A 17,331-nucleotide genomic window follows, 5' to 3' on the forward strand; every position below is an offset into this window, starting at 1 on the left:
GTGAGGTACAGCTAGGCTGTTTATTGATCGCGTGTTTCGACAACATGGTTTGCCAATGGCAATTGTCTCGGATCGAGACCCCCGTTTCACGGGTAAATTCTGTAAATCAATTTTTCCGAGTGCTCGGCACCAGATTGGATATGTCCACTGCCGACCATCAGCAGACCGATGGTCAAACTGAACGTGTCAATCGCGCCATTGAAGACCTTTTTAAGAAGCGTGTGTGCTTAGACACCAAAGCGCTGGAGCTCAATGCTCCCAGTGGTGGAGTTTGCGTTTAATAGCGCTGTACATGCCTCTACAGGCTGTACTCCGTTCTATGTCAACGGTCTCACCCACCCACGCGTTCCATTAACGATACCACTGCGTGGTTCGGAGCTTCGTGGAGGCGGGGATTTAGCCGATAGGCTTGCCGATATCAGCCCTGTTACCGTTCGGAAACAAGTAAGCGAGTTTCTCGGGACGCGATTTAGTGTCTCCTAACATGTAAAGGATACGATGGCTGATAGCCAAGACAAACAAAAAGAACAAGCAGATGCCAAAGGCAGAAGCTGTATTAATCCTATGTGGTCGGAGACCAAGTTCTCTTAAACGCTAAATATCTAGCTACTAATTTGGTATTGCGGTCTTCACGATATAATTGCGCCCGCGCTTTATTGGACCATTTACGGTCGTGGCCAAGAAGGGCCTAGCTTATACGCTAAACCTTCCTAGCAAACGGCGTACACACCCAGTGTTCTACTTTGGCTTACTTAGGCCATATCAAGACCCTTCCCACGTGGACTTAAAGGAGCTTGCGCCGAGACAGACGGTCGTGCCGCAGATTGCTGCATCCTCATCAGGATGTCTAGCTGGCCCTCTAAACGAGACTGCTGACGCTCCAGCGTTGAAAGACGGTCCCGAACCGCCTCAAAAGAGCTTCAACCCGAGCAAGGACCTCAGGAAGAAGTTGCATCTCGTGCCGTAGAGCATCAAATGCTTCCGCCGAAATTTCGGCCCCCTCTCACGCTGCTTGATGCGCAGGGGAACCTTCAGTTTAATGTGGAGAAACTTTAAAGCGACGTCGTCGTAAGGGTCAATACCGGTATCTGGTGAAGTGGCTAGGGTGCCTCTCTCATGAAAACTCTTGAGAGTTCGAGGTACCTCTTCGGCAAGATTGCCCGTACGCCGTTGACGTTATCAAACGCCAGGCTCAGGGTCAACTCGCGTCAAACGACGCTTTCCACAACTAAACGTGGGCTTGGGTGGATCTATAGCCTCAGTGCGGCTTCGATACATGGTTGTACGGTCAACCGAAGCACTGAAATATGGGCAAGGCCTTTCTTCGTCTTGTGGCATAAATGCCGAACGTAACTGGCCGTTGGCCTTAAGCTTTGCGAAATCGAAGCGAAGCTTCCGTTCCAAACGAACATCACCTCAATCCGCAGACTCTCTGACATTCCAAATATTACGAAGTCGGCGGGCCCGGTGGACCCAGTTCTCAAATGAGACTTCGTTTTCACTCATTGTTTCGTTTGGAAACAAAACGATCGGAATTTTCCTCATGGAGGTCACCGAAGCCCCACGGGCTTGATCACGTAAACGCGTCAGATACTGGCTTTGCGTCAATACCTTTGGCGTAAGGTATTGCTCATGAAGAGCGTCGCGGGCAGCGATCTCTTCCGGCGCCCTCGCCGAGTCACCGGAGATCCAGGTGCCCAAGCTGTGACCCGCTATCTCTTTGAGACGATCGTCCGCACTGAGCGGAGTGAATCTATATTCACTATGAGCTTTAGCTTTCGCTATCTCAGCAGCCCGAGGATGAGCTCTTTCCTCTATGAGGAATATCCGCTCTTGCAATTCATCGAGCAGATTCGTAATGATATTGGACTCAGGGTCCCATGTCCTGCTCAATGCAGTTAAGACATCAGCGGCACCACGTTCTGGGAACGGATTCAAGGCCCGCCGACGTTCATCCGGAGAAGAAGACGTGAGAGAACGACGCTCTTTCTCCTCCTCCTCTGATGGAGAGTGACTTTCAAAGTCCACCATTCCCTCGAGAAAGGTGCTAAGAGTCTCTGATTCACGCTTGATTGTCATGAGACAAAGGAATGTAAAACACAACCGAACGGTTAGCTGTTTAGGTTCCAACCTCAACGAGGAAATGAAGCGAATGTTGTCACTCAGTGTCAACAGTCTGATAAAGGAGGCTGTAATGGAAGAAAACATCGGTTAGAGAACCGTTGTTGTGGTACATTTACCTTATGGGTAAACTACCCTTTTATCTAATTTTAAAATAGTTAGTTACTTGAATACTATTTATTATGGGTAATAAATGTGGTCGCCGCCAGATATAAATCTGGCGGCCAAAATCTATTTTTTTTTAATTGGCTAGAGTAAGGTTTTTTAGATTTAAATAATTAACTAAAGAGACTTTGCTGCCTATCATTTATTGTAATTAATATATTATTGGCCGAAGCTATTAAACTAGCTATCAAACAAGGTTCAGTTATCCTTTTGATCACAAAGCGTCAAGTGCCTTTATAAGGCTTGAGCATTGATCTGTAAGAGATAGAAGCTTTTCTAAGGTATATCCTCTTGGTCACTAGTTACCACTTGGTTCTACGAACCCCTGAATCTCTTGAACAAGAAATTCTCAGCTTTAGTAGCTTGTACGACTCCCTGGGTTGTTAAACCCATTAGTTCAATAGAACTAAGTGACTCTCTGAGTCTGAAAGTCTTCCTCTGACTTTAGGAGCGAGGTAGCTCCGCTACAACGGACCCCTTCGGTATCGCCACACCAAGTCTTTAGCTTTCTGAACCAAAGTGAGCGGCCTGGCGTTAATGCTGAGTTAAGTTAGGGAATTTATTCTCAATCTCCTACACAAAATTGCTGGTCTGCTCATGCTTGTCCTTTGTCTTGCAGGCTCCCCATGGCATCGATGACCGTGCGCATGATGGCTTATCGCTTTGTTACAAACGTTACGCTTTGCTCGTAATTTGCAGCTACTTCTCGAGCGCCAACGACACCTGAAAAAAATGGTTGAAAATCTGCTTAGAAGTTAAAACAATTCGCTATTTATTCGCCACGATACGATTTAGCTTGATCAGCTAAGCAATCCGTCTGAATAAGGTCTTACAGCGACAGTGTGGGGCTTAGTAGCCGAAACTTCAGCACTCAGAGTCGAAATTGGGTTTGTAACACGGGTTTTGAACTTTTTGTTTAATTTGCTCAATTATTGGTTTCGATAAAATGAAAACGAACTTGGGCATGCTGTGCAGAAAACACGTGTTCTAATAACTATGGGAACTCAATTAATAACATTCATGCGCATAAGGCAACATCGTTGATTATACGAGCGTCCAAGGTGGCTAGGAGGTATGTAGGAGCATTAATTTGTTTATTTTGCGCATTACTCGTAACATTTTTAGCCGTATCATAGATATACTTTTTGGAATTTGGAGCCATTGTTAGACCAATATAATGGTCATTTTCCGATAGATGAATTTATCTGCAGCTGAAAAATACCTTTTTCGTGTTTGCCACAGTTTGCGCGACAATGTCGCTTTGAGATTCGCACCGTACTGAGCTGATGACCTCGAGCACTTGGCTACATTAAAAGTTGCAAAACATACGAGAAAATAACTCAAATTAGCTGCTCTTTTAGACACTATGCAGGTCTTGACGTACATGAGAGTGCATGGTTCATTGCGCCCCTTAACAAGACAGTTCGGATCGAGCTTATCCGCCTTTTTGCTTTGCCATACCGTTTTCACATAGCGATGGCCAGCATGAGTTGCACGTATATCACACCATGGTGCATCTTATGAGAGTGTGCTATTATTTGCTGAAAATTAACTTCCAATCATCAAGTTACATAGCCTACCAGTTTCAATCATCAGTCTTTCGAGTGGAATAGCCTTGACACACTTCAAATTTTCAGCAGTCTTTAATGAGCAGCCATTGACGCCTGCGTACAAGCCGTATGAGCCATGCAATCGCATAACTTTATACAAAAACTTAGCAGCTGACCAATGTACAGACGAAGCTCCACCAGCTTAAGCATTTCTTCCTTATCACCCGAGAAAGAGTGCACGACGCCATCCGGAAATCTCGTCCGATTTTTTCTAATAATCTCTACGAGAATTTGCGTGATTATTACAAGATCGTGGTACTTATTTGGAATCATTTCATTGGGCACAAACCGCAAAAATCCTCTTTTGAGTTTCTGTTATGAAGAAACATTGGCAGCTGTGTCACTTCCGCCAATTGAAATTGCTTTTCAAAGTACTTGAGTTGCGTTGCCTTATCACAAAACTCAAGCCTATCGTAATCCAAACCGCACTCTCCTATGGCCACGACCCTTCCCCACTCTTTGCCTTGTTTACACACAGCCAGTAGTTCTGCAAAATATTCATCAGGATCTTTTCCGTCCGATTCGAACTCGCTGCAACGCGTTGGGTGGACGCCCACTGTTGAAAATAGGCCTGGCAACTTTTTACCCTTATTTTCTAACGATAGCTGCAATGCCTTTCGGCTTTCACTAAGATTTCCCCCAGTAATGATGATTTTTTCAACACCGAATGTCTTGGCGCGCACTAAAACACCAGTCAGATCCGACTAAATTACGATAAATGTGCTGATTAATAAGTGTACACTTGTAAGGAAAGCTGTCAAACTTGCACGCGATTCACCTGATGCTTCTGTTTGCCGTGATAGAGACCTTTGAAAACCGGGTCCGTCAGGTTCGCTCCAATGTCGATCATTTTTACAGCTTTTTTGCCAGAATTGCGCAACATTGTGGAATTGTTATGTGTGGTCCACTTCAAGGCTTGAAGACATTTTAAAATCGCAAAAGGCAACTTCAACTGAAATCGCGCGGGAGCTTTGAGATCGCAACAATCTTAGCGTCCATTTCTTTTTTTGCCACGCTGTACGCGCTGAATATTTGAGCAAAATTCAAGTAGAAAATGGCTAAAGGTGCTTGGATTTCGGACGAAACACGTAGAAAGATCGTGCAGCTGCGCGCTGACGGAATGGCGGCCAAGGACATTGCCGAGCTAACGGGATGCAGCACCAACTATATTTATCGTGTTCTAAGGAAATTCAACGGCATCGAACCCAGAAAGAAAAAACATAAAACGGTTTCATTGGATGTGCCATCAGTCAGTGCGTCTCAGGGTAAGAGTGCTGGAGAGAGACGTGATCACCTTTTAGAGGATCTAACAGACTCGAGTGCTGCACTTCTTTGTGCTGTTGAAAATATGGAAGTGTCAGCATATGAGCCGCTGCCGATGCCGAGATCAGTTCAAGGTTTTAAGCAAGTGCAGACTGAAAATCATGCTTTCCAAGATGCGCTAAGCGCCAGTGTCACATTCTCAACCGAAGCTTGCCGAGTTGACAAAGCAATCACAGCAACGCCATCGGACAAAATTTGCATTATATCAGATACTCCGTCGTCAGCTGGCTGCCCAGTAGATTCATCCACGTCTCCTTTAATGTTCTCAAATACTTCAACTTCTCACCAAGATCAATCGCAGCTATCGCTGCGGGGGCAGTCTACATTGAAGCTGAAGCCTTCCGCTAGCCATGCTCCGTCGAAAACAAGTACTCAACCATCTTCTGCACCAACTTCTACGTCGCTAGTCGTTAATCTCAACCTTCCGCGCGCCAATACTAAAGCTAGGAACGATATCAAAGACTCGTTAGGCGGACTAAGTGTCCTTTTAAAGCACATTCAAGACGAAATTCAGCGTCTCAGAAGCTTGCCGCGACGTGATACATATGACGCTCAAGTGCTGGAGATGCTGGTGAAATGTCATGCAGAAATGCTGCTCGTACAGCTGAAAAGAACAACAACTGCTGGTAAATTGAATGGTCAAGAAATGGACGCAAGTATGGATAGTATGGAAATGAGCCGCCTACATCGCGAGAAGCTGGCAAAGGAAATCACACTTTTAAGCATCCAAGCTGTTAGGGAACAACTGGAGCTAGAACGCGAATTAATTCGACACACGGCTACTTCGACAAGCAGCAGTAAGAATCATACAAATACCATCGCTTCTCCTATCGACGCGAACGAACCTCTTTCTCGTCAGTAAGATCACTCATATCACTTTAAGAGCGATTGCCGCACCAATACATGTTGCATCACACTCGCCACGTATTGCGCCAATACTTTCAACAAGCGCCCACGCAAAAGCTTATCCCTTAAAAATTGCCATATCTAATGCTTTATCAATTGGAGTCTAACAATGCAGAATGCAGCTGTGCAATGCAATTCAGCACAGTAAGATTCCATGCTGCGTTTAAAATTGTCTTGGTGTTGCTGCTGGATACTCGAACAAATTTCTATATTAGCATTGTTTGCTAACTAGAGCTGATAGGAGTAAACGTCTTTGCTTTTTTCAGTAAAGATTCTGAATATGCTGCGTCCTCTGAATCTATCTCGCGTTTAGCAGCAAGTAATGCTGCTGATTCCAAGCTCTCGCCATCAATTTCTGCTGCACCGTCGATTCCAGCACAACCACTACTGCTTTCATCTTGATCATTGCTCTTTGCGTCATTGCTAGCTTTTGTTTCATGATAAGTATCCATTTTTCCATCGTTACTGCTCGAATTGGGTGAGGTATGCTTCCACGATATTTTCTGAAATACATTCTTGAACTGTGGCAATTGAGCTGGCTTATTGGAGTGCTGAGCTTTTTTTTGGGATATCAGACTGCTGCCTCCCAAAAATAAATTAGTATCTGCTTCATCTACCTTAGCGCGCACTGGAAGCTTAAATTCTCGCTCTTCTTCATTTTCAGTATATCGTGTTGCTTTCATAGCAACTAAATCAATTGGAATGTCTAATTTCTCTCCAACTGCTAGCTCGTCGTCATCGTAATCAACCAATTTAACTGACCGCGGGCGGTTTTGGCAAGAAACTTCTTCCTAAGCATACATTCATAAAAAATTAAATGCTGTATCAGTTCAAGTCGGCTCCTACCTCTGACAAGCAATTCTTCGCAAAACCAGGTGACGATTCAGCGACATCTGAGTCGCTTTCAAAATAAAGTTCCTCTTCGGCATCGAAGCTGCTGGACCGAACTAATTGAGGTTTAGGAGCACGAGTCATGGCTGCGTCTTCAAGTCCAGATTTCCCATCGTAACGCGCCCGTATGGCCTCAAATACTAGTGAGCACTCTTCCTTATAAATCTCATAAAATTTTGTAAACACATGTTCAATCAGCGACGTCAGATTTGTCTACATCGCAGAATAGCAAAAGCTTCGTAAACATTAAGCTAATCAGATACTATAGAGCAATCCGCGATTCTCTCACCTTTTCAATTAATGACAAGACTTCAAAAATTGCCGAGCAGAGAGCCCCATTGTTAGGTTTTCCGATTTCTAGATTCGCTAGCATTGGTGTAAACAGGTCATTCTGAATCAGAAACCTTGAAAAGAAAGCCTCAGCTCGTACTGCGCATGCACGAATAAACTTGACCCCGTCTGATAGAGAGAACGAACGAAGTACGTGTCAGATTAGCAATTATTGAGGCAGCATGAAAGTAATATGATTCCCAGTTACTTACGAATAACGAATAGCTTGTTGTGGGAGCGCAACATTTTTGCAGCGTAAGTCGCGACTGGTTGCCTTCCAAACAAATACTTGACACGATAACCGTGGTTTTCGGTGCAAAATGTAAGCAGTTCCATAATGCTATCTTGCAAATTGAACATAGCGGACGCATCGCGGATAAATGCGTGGGTTTTTAATGGTTGAAGCAGCCAGTGCATATAGTTAGGGTACAGCACGCTTAAGAATTTGTCGTCCTGCAATAGTTTACAAATGCATTAGATATAAAAAAAAACTTGTAATTGGCGCAATACCTGCCCAAGTGGTACGCTAAATATTTCTCGCAGCAAATTGACCACTTGTATTCGCAGAGTTTCATCTCGCTCAAATACCACCAGAAGCGCGGTAAAGAGAGACGATTCAACGGTCCACGTGATTCGGTCTTTATCCGATGCTGGTGCAGGTATGCATTTACCTTCAGTGGCAAGGTAAGAGCGTAATTTTTCTGGGCTCTGATAGACAACCAACACGGTCAAAATGTCCATCACTATCGCAGCTTCTCCCGAATTTGAGTCAGATAAGCCCAAAACAGCAGCAAACGCTGCATAAAGCTCACCGTCCCCAAAAAGATTGTCAACCAAAGCGCTGAAAAGGGGTTGAACGGCGAATGCGTCACGGCTCTGCGGTCTGTCCAAGGGCTTTGTCACTCGCACCATATTTATAATCGCTTTGAGCAGTCCTAAACCCTCTAATCGTTTCGCTTCGTTGGACACAAGCTTTTTGCTACATCATAAGTTTGAATTGGCATTAGTACACATGACACGGAATCCAAAGCAAGAATGTGCGTACATGGCCTTCCAATAAATTTCTGTTTCGGAAATGAACGAAAGAATGTGAAAATTGTTTTCATTCATCATGTACTCCAATAAAAGCACACATCCGTCAGGCAGCAAGCGCGATAACACGTTGTCCTTAATCACCTGTATGCGAAAGTTCATGTGGACTCGCTCTACAACATTCTGATCCGTAATTGGGATCACCTGCCAATACACAAGCAACAGCGTCAGCTCGCGCGACTCCAACCGCTAGCAGCTATGCACTACCTCGCGAAAGCCTCCATCTCCTTCTAACACTGTTCGAAAATCCATCTCGCGAATCAATCCAGGGTTATAGCCAAACACGCCAACAACCGAGATAAAATTGGCTTCATTCAATAAAATTTCGATTAACCTGCGATTGCACAGTTCCACTGGCGATTAGATGATTGCGCATGCAAACGTTAGCATTGACTGTGGAATAAGGGACGCGGTCATGTGCAGCACTTACGCATGGCATAGAAAACTTTGAATAGCTTGTGTAAAATTGACTTATCAGCGTCCAGCTCACTGACGTCGAACAAATCTAGCAGCCTGACGATGTACGCGCCATCCTAAGCGTCAACAATACATTTAGTAAAGTCTCCATTATCTTCATTGGCCATTACCCTCTTTCCTACCTTGTCCGCAAGTTTTAATTGTACCATGGACCGTATATTTGGGTATGACGACGTCAGACAGAGTAGAATCTCATCGAGGTGGTCGATATCACACGGCGGAAGGTCGCAAATGCTTACATTATATCGCACAACGCGCATGATTAGCCTATCAACTCAAAATTTAAAAGAAGGCACGGATTTCATTAGCACTTACGGCTCCAGTTCATCGGAGAAGAGCTGGTCAAGGCCGCTCTCTTCCTCCATGGCGGCAGCTTTGACAGAAAACTTTTGGGTCCGGCAACTTTTCAGTTCTTCCCTTTTCGGCTGACCAATGAGTGTTGCGATACAATTTTATTTTCGGCCAACAAGAGAGAGTAAAGACACCACCTCTCAACGTATGTCTACCACCGCCTTTAATATTTTATTAATGCACATTTGCTAGGTATGTCGCGCTCAACATATTTGAGCCTACGACCCTCTAGCGACTGGCGACAAATAAAGTTATTCGACGCTCCACAGTCCACTAGGGCTCCAAGTGACAAATCATTATCACTTGTAATTTCAAGGTGCAGAGACACATAATGATTGTGTGTCTAGATTTGCAAATTCTCTTGAGGTTGCTGGATCAGTAGGGCGTTGCCCCCTACTGACCCCGACCGTTTTTGGCGGTCCGCCTGGCTGTTGCGATTTCGCAACAGCGTCGGACCCGCGACCGTTGCAGTATTTGGCATTCGGTCCATAATTACGTTCAGTACATCTCGGTACTGGTCGTGGGACACTACACTCATGAGCGTAGTGTCCTAACTTTTGGCAGCGATTCGTTTCTGCAATCGCTTATTGTTCGAAAAGCGAGGTTTCTCGCTTTCGACATAAGAGAGGTCTATCGGTTCTGGACCTCCCAGCTCATGTCGTCTTGGAGGACGATACGATGACGAACTAGCTTGAGCCTGTCTCAAGCTAAAGATCACCTGTTGCGCCACGGATAATGCTTCTTCAAGCGTATCCAGTTCCAAGCGGAATAGATGGGTCTTTACGGGACCATCCGTAAGACCTTGCATGAACACCGTGATCAACGTGTGTTCATGAGCTAGGTTGTTTGTGATACGACTTGCTAAGAGTCGTATATGCTGGGCATAAGCGTGAACACCAATCTTGCCTTGTTTGAGTTTCAGAAGCTCTAATCGAGCTTTAAACTCAGCCCTAGGCAGTCCAAACGTCTGTATGTGCCGGGCTTTGAAAGCCTCTAGCGACCCGAAGACATATGGGTCGCGCAACTTAAGGCATAGTGCCCAACTTTTGGCACGACCTGTTAAATTTGACTGAGCAAATGCGACTTGCATTTGCTTGTCGACGATGTGACGAGCCCTTATGGCATCGTTTAACTCGACAACCGTCTTAAGAGGGTGGCTTCTTCGACTCCCTTATACTTAGAGATGTTATATTTAAGGTTTCGGGACGACGCGTGTGCATCATCCCAGGTACAGGGGGGGTCTGTACCTGTTATAACCTCAACAGTTCTGTTGAGCCCTGCTGATTCAGCAAGGCTACCTTCTCCTTCATCTCGTCAAGTTCATGTTGTATGAACTTGGCGATGGCTTAATGGAGGGCATCTCTGTCCAAATCGGACAGTATGGCCAAGATGGCATCGTCCCCTACGGTCGAACTCATTCGTTCGACCGCACTACTTTCTATGTCACTTAAAAAGGAGTAGCTATCACGCGAAACGTGATGCGTATTTCCATTATCATCTAACATGTCCATGTTAGATGATGGAACCGTGGTCCTTGGACGGACTACTAAGTGCTACCAGGTGTAATGGGGCACTACTGACTTGTACTGCTTCAGTACAAGTCCACTTCGCACTGCCGCAGTGCGAGTGGTGCCTCACGTCACTTCACGGACACTAGTACGTGCAGAGGAAGTCTTCTCTTTATAGCACTTGCTTTAAAGAGGGTGAATTAAAAACTGTATTAATATAACTAAGTTCTTTTTGTCTATCTACTTAATACTAACTTAATCATAAACTAATACAAATATGTACTAAAAGTCTTATCTGTCTTTCTCTTTGCGCGCGTCCAGCGCTGACTGGGCCGCGGAGAAAATAGATATAATGGTCTATATCTACCAATGAATAAGCTTTTAGAATATTACCATGTAAAATAATATTCTCCAACTATTATCTACCTTTTCGATAATATATTAATTAACAGCCTTTAAGTGTTAATTTCATTCAACGATACACCCCGTAACAATGATGGTCGGTCAGTTCTCAAACCTTCCAACGCGGATGACGGTGCGTCTAGCGACAGGCTCATCAATAACAGTAATGAAACGCTTAGTAAAATTCCACTCACGTTAAAAGATTTACAGTACGATGAAAAATTCATCGTACTGGATTTGAATGACAAATTTGACGTCATCCTAGGTTTACCTTGGCTCAGAAAGTATGAGCCAAGAATCAGTTGGCAGCATCGACCCGTAAAGATGCCTACCGCTTGTTCATCAGATCGCCGTCTGATGAACGCCTTGGAGCGTCCACAAGCGTGTGGATTTACTTCGAGTGAGTGTGATGGCCTCACTTGTGGCACGATTGTTAATACGACTGCACAAGATCACAGTGTGTTTTCTAAACCAACTGCGGATTCAGCTGCCGGCGGCTGCGCGAATTCACAGGTAGCGACGAAGGTCCACCATTCGAATAAGTCGAGTGGATTGAGACATGAATGTACGCCGAGCGGGCGACATTCGAGGAAGATACCGGTTGTTCAAAATGGACAACACGATGATCTAGGTTGAGAAGAGAGTCAGCCGTAAAGGACTCGACTGTGATAGCGCAATCAAACTCGGAAGACGTTGAGGGAAAAGGTCCCCACGTATTTGAGGAGAAAGCTCCTCATGTAGTTAATGCTGAAGTAACTAGACTTCAGCATCCCGAGGAATTGATCCCTCGGCAGCCTGTGGATAAATCCGAGGAAGTACCGAGACATTGAATGTCTTGGTTAATGACGGATCAAGAGTAGGCGCTTATACTCTTGATCTGTATGTGCCTCCGAAGTTAACTTCGGAGATAACTCAATTACCAACCCTAGAACCTAAGCGGTTCTTGAGAGATCTGCATAGTGGTAGAATTAAGCAGATCTGCGTACTCGTCACAGAGGACGAATGCGTAACCGATAGTCGGTCAGCGGTAATGTTTGCAGAATACGAACGGGTTCTCAGCAGCTCATCGATGGACGAAAGTGTCCTCGATGTGAAGACTCGGATTGAGAGAGATACTACTCAATCCTGGGAGTCACTTAAGACAAATCCTCTATATACGGATTTGATTGAATTCAGGGATATATTTCCTGAAGCAGTTCCATGCGAGTTGCCTGACGATAACGGCACTCGACATGTGATCGAGCTCAAACCAGGCTCGAAGTTTTGTGTCATGAAGCAGTGGCCCCTGTCTCATGAACAAGTACTTGCCATCGCTAAATTATTTATCGATCGATTGAAAGCGGGCCATGTAAGGGAGTCAACCTCCCCACATAGCTCTCCGACCTTCTGTGTGAGAAAGGCAACAGGAGGGTGGCGGATAGTGCACGCATTCTATAAACGGCATGCTCAACAGTACCGGCTCAAACGCCAATACCTAGAAAAGACGTAATCATAGATGGTATATCTAAGACTACCATCTTTTCGTCTATGGATCTGTTGGATAGGTTTTATTAAATCCTTATGCGTGAATGGGCTGTTCCGTACACAGCAGTGAGCACTCCCACTGGGATGCTCTGGGAATGGCTAGTAATGCCACAGGGGCATAGTAACGACCCTGCAACATGTAACAGATGCGTAACGGATCTGTTGAGACCGGTGCGAGAATTTGCATCAGTTATTTTGACGATGTATTCGTCCATAGCCGGGCCATGGACGGAAAGACGGACGTGGAAGTTCATAAAACTCACGTTCGTCAGGTTCTTACACTTATGCGAACGCTTAAGTTGTACGCAAATCTCAAGAAGTGGATATTCGCTGCAAGCGAAATACCACTTCTTGGGTGCATCGTCAGTAAACACGGCGTGCGCCCTGACCCCGAAATGATCAAGGCAAATACCGACTAGCCGGTTCCAGTCGATGTCGAGGGACTTAGAAAGCTCCTTGGGCTGGCGGCGTACTTGCACAAGTACTCACGCAATTATGCCGAGATGTCAGTTCATCTCTCTCGCCTTTAAAAAAGGCGAGAAATGGTTATGACACGCTGATTTTCAGCGTTCCTTCGAAGGTATCAAGCAAAGCTTGATGCAATCGCCAACATGGGCGATTGCAGATCAAGAAAGACCATTCCATGTGGTCTATGACGCCAGCGATTTCGCAATCAGCTGTGCGTCAATGCAATACAATACATACGGCGCGGAGCGCGTCGTCTGTTACCAATCACGTCAGCTGCAACCAGATGAACACAATTACCCGGTGCATGAGAAGGAATCCTTGCCATGAAATATGCATTGGCTAAATCTAGGGTCTACCTCCTAGGAGATAGACCTTCATCGTATATGCGGACCATGCGTCATTACGCACGGCCGTAAATAGCCCACAGCTCTCGCAAACTATGGGGAGGAGGCTATCCTTCTTTGCAGAGTATAATTTCGAGCCGTTTGCGCATTTTAACAGTGGAAATAATCCCACCGTTGCAACACTCATTTCAAGTGTTCCGTCATCAACCTTGTTTGATGACATAAAGAAAGCCTACGCAGAAGATAAGGACTTTCTGCGTTTAATGTATCATCAAATGAATCCATTCGATAAATCTTATAAAGATTTACCGGCTTTATATCGATCGTCATCCGATCGATACACAACACGCAACAGCTTATTGTATTACACAGCCGTTGCCGGCAACACTCCGCGTGTCGTCGTCCCAACTTACAATGATTTGCGCTTGCGCATCATGTATGAGTGTCACGATGCACCAACAAGTGGGCATCGTGGACGTGAAAAGACTTACCTCACAGTAAGTCGCGACTTTTACTGACGTCGCCAGTATCAGATAGTGCGCAAGTACATTCGTGCTTGCGAGGTATGTCAACGGGTGAAGCCTGGCCCTTTATCCCGTGCGCCTTTTCAACCTCTACCACTTCCGGCAGAGTGTTGGTAGTCCGTATCTATGGACTTCATCTTCGGATTTCCCGAAGATGATCACAAACACAATCGAATTCTTGTTCTTGTAGACAGATTCAGCAAGATGTACCATCTTGCTGCAGTACCATAGTCGATCACGGCTCCGGGTTGTGCCCGTGTCTTTATCGACACGGTATTCAAACTCCAAAAGTTACCCCGTGAACTGGTATCGGATAGAGATCCACGGCATACGGCGGAGTTTCAGCAATCCGTGTTCCGATCTCTCGGAACACGGCTGACTATGTCAACCTCTGACCGTCCAGAGACAGATGGTCAGACGGAACGCGTAAATTGCGTCCTCAAAGAGATACTTCGAAATTACGTCCAATTGTATCCGAATTGGAGCGAGTTTTCACTAATGGTCGAATTCGCCATCAATAATTCTGTGCATGCGTCTACAACGCATACACCGTTCTTCGTGAATGGCGTAAGCCATTCACGCATACCCACCCAATTAGAGAAATTCTCTAGTTTAAGGGGGGGTGGACTCGCACGAACAAAACCATTTCTTCTCATGCTCGTCACGCGTCGAAGTTAGCAACGACGCGAATGATGTCGATGTTGAAGCAATCGACATCGAAGATGAGAAAACGCTCATGGCAGTGCGCAGTAATAAGTTTCGTACAGGATTCCATTGCTAACGCAGTGGACCGTCAGAAATGGAATGCGGACAAACATGAAAGACCAAACGTTCTTTCATTTAAAATTAATGACCTAGTACTACTCTCTACGGTAAACTTACATAAGCGTGTAGTCACTAATGTGAGAAGTAGTAAACTACTACCCAAGTTCATTGGTCCTTTTCGTGTACTGCATCGCAGAGGCAATGCGTACACAATAGAATATTCAAGTAGGATGCGAACACATCCCACGTTTACGTTGGTCGGCTCCGCCCGTACTATCAGTACGCGATTTCTTCCGAGGACAAATCTGACCACACTTTTCCAGAATCCCTAAAAGATTCTCGTGGTAACGAACCAGATTCTCATGTCGAGTCCGAAAATCGTCGAAACCGCGGTAAGCTGACGACAGCTCATCACGAAGAGCGAGATAATTCCGTTCGTACTCCAACATGGAGTACGCACTCTTCGAACGGTCTTCCAACCGTTCGATATGGTGAGCCTGCACCATCTGCTCCAACGAGCGACGCTTGCCGCGATCATGTTCAAGTCCCTCCTCCAAATCATGGAGGAGGTGATCGATTTTGTCAATCCTCGACATTAGATCCGACATACGGTTCGGATCTAATTTTCCCTCCTCCACCGCAACCATTGGTGGATTCCCACGGTGGTCAGCGTTTCATTGTGGAAGTATCCAGAACCACCGTGATGTGAAGGGGGAGCGAATGAGTTATCTTGTTCGCTGGCGCGGTTATCCACCTTAACATGACAGCTGGGAGCCTCGTTCCCAGCTGATTGTTGACGTTGAGGGCTCGTCTGTCAGTATGACGAGACCCATCGGATGGATCAGAAGTTCCATCGGAACACACGCGCCCTTGGCGCTTGAAAATCGATTGCAAAACCTCAATCGCATCGCGCATCTCGTCAGAGATGCGAGCCCTCCCCCAGGGCGAAGAAAGGGAATACAGATCCCCTTTCACTCGTTTCGTGTTGTCAACACAACACGGACAGGAATCACCCTACATGAGGCATGGAAGTCCTGCCTCACGTGACAACCGATGCAATTTATACATTGCACCGGTTGGAATTCGCTTCTCAAACTTAACGCGAATCGCGTTAAGTCTTTGAAGCCAGTCTTCGCGTCCAATGTCTTTGACATTGCGAATGAACGCGCTCCAGGCTTGCATAAGCGAGACTTTATCTCGCTTATTGTTGCCACTATACCTTTGATGCTTGAAAAAAGGTTCCGAGATAAAAAAAATTCCCAGCGCGAAAGTTCTTCGCGCTGGGATCAAGCCCATGTAGCTTTGTCGCAATAAATAAAGGATATTTTATTGTGAGGAGTAGTCTCTCCAGACAAGATTTTAATTAGCTGCTCGGGCAAAAGCCACGGCGTTTTCTCAGGGGCAAGGCGAGACATTTTAGTGTCTACGCTCCCCTAAGTGGTACCCACTGAAGCAGGGGTACCACAAGAACTTTTCTTACGATGGCTTACGCCATCGTCATCACCACGCACAGAAGTATGTGCGGGTGACGGCACGGGAGACGGTGCTGACGATGAGAAATCATCCTCATCGTCGGAATCGAAGATGCTGTAGTGAATGCTACCAGCACGTCTACTCGAATGAGCCCCCTCATTCGAAGGCTCATAGTCAGCCGCCTACCGATGATCAGGTGACTGTTCTGTTCTCCTCAAGTCGGCCATTTCGTCCGATCGCATTCGTAGTCGACCTCCAAAGAGGGGTCGCATATACGTGGTGTATCACCACGTGCACTCACAACATTTAGAGTTGCGGGAGAAGATGACACTACGGCAGATGGAACGTCTGCCCCAAGAGACAATAGTGCGTTGTCCGCGGCTGCATGAACCACAGCCGAAGGCCCGCACTATTCGCATACCGCATGGACTTGTTAATCATGCGATAGAATTAAAAATGATGAATCTGACCAATCAACATCGTTTTTAATAAAATCGTCTTATAGTGGCTAACCTCTACCCAATGACAGTCAGAGTGATTGTCGTTTAAGGGAGGGGTGATGTAATGGGGTGCATCGTTACATGAAATTAACACTTAAAGGTTGTTAGTTAATATAATAGCGAAAAGGTAGATAACATTTGAAGAATATTACTTTACATGGTAATATTCTACTAGCTTATTCATTGGTAGATATAGACCATTATATCTACTTTCTCCGCGGTCCGGTCAGCGCTGGACGCGCGCAAAGAGAAAGACAGATAAGACTTTTAGTACATGTTTTGTATTAGTTTATAATTAAGTTAGTATTTAAGTAGATAGACAAGAAGAACTTAATTATATTAGTATAGTTTTTAATTTACCCTCTTTAAAGCGAGTCTTTTAAAGAGAGTCTTCCTCTGCACGTACTAGTGTGCGTGAAGTGACGTGAGGCACCACTCGCACTGAGGCAGTGCGAAGTGGACTTGTACTGAAGCAGTACAAGTCAGTTGTGCCCCGTTATAATCATGGCCGTCGTCTCGTGCGCACTGTGTACTAGGAAATAAGTTTAAGACTGATT

At 45.5% G+C, this 17,331-nt stretch overlaps 3 protein-coding genes across 3 annotated transcripts; 1 reads left to right on the forward strand and 2 right to left on the reverse strand.

Annotated features, from left to right (window-relative positions):
• Nucleotides 1-3,359: 3,359 nt before the first annotated feature.
• On the reverse strand, nt 3,360-4,779 carry CCR75_009151 (uncharacterized protein; the record flags this gene model as incomplete). Its single annotated transcript, XM_067967196.1, is given in 6 exon segments — nt 3,360-3,590; nt 3,616-3,803; nt 3,867-3,986; nt 4,001-4,117; nt 4,186-4,600; nt 4,675-4,779. The coding sequence occupies 6 exon segments, from the start codon at nt 4,777-4,779 to the stop codon at nt 3,468-3,470; spliced, it is 1,068 nt and encodes a 355-aa protein (XP_067817771.1). The 3' UTR covers nt 3,360-3,467.
• A 171-nt stretch (nt 4,780-4,950) lies between these two features.
• CCR75_009152 (uncharacterized protein) lies at nt 4,951-6,081 on the forward strand (the record flags this gene model as incomplete). Its single annotated transcript, XM_067967197.1, has 1 exon — nt 4,951-6,081. One exon carries the CDS (start codon nt 4,951-4,953, stop codon nt 6,079-6,081), a length of 1,131 nt encoding a protein of 376 aa, XP_067817769.1.
• A 268-nt stretch (nt 6,082-6,349) lies between these two features.
• On the reverse strand, nt 6,350-9,280 carry CCR75_009153 (uncharacterized protein; the record flags this gene model as incomplete). The annotated part of the gene is given in 10 exon segments (XM_067967198.1): nt 6,350-6,916; nt 6,972-7,229; nt 7,306-7,475; nt 7,559-7,799; nt 7,857-8,325; nt 8,392-8,627; nt 8,643-8,746; nt 8,869-8,971; nt 9,038-9,182; nt 9,231-9,280. 10 exon segments carry the CDS (start codon nt 9,278-9,280, stop codon nt 6,350-6,352), a joined length of 2,343 nt encoding a protein of 780 aa, XP_067817770.1.
• Between the last annotated feature and the right edge of the window lie 8,051 nt (nt 9,281-17,331).

Source organism: Bremia lactucae, linkage group LG11 (genome assembly GCF_004359215.1).
Source record: "Bremia lactucae strain SF5 linkage group LG11, whole genome shotgun sequence".
NCBI classification, from domain to species: Eukaryota; Oomycota; class Peronosporomycetes; order Peronosporales; family Peronosporaceae; genus Bremia; species Bremia lactucae.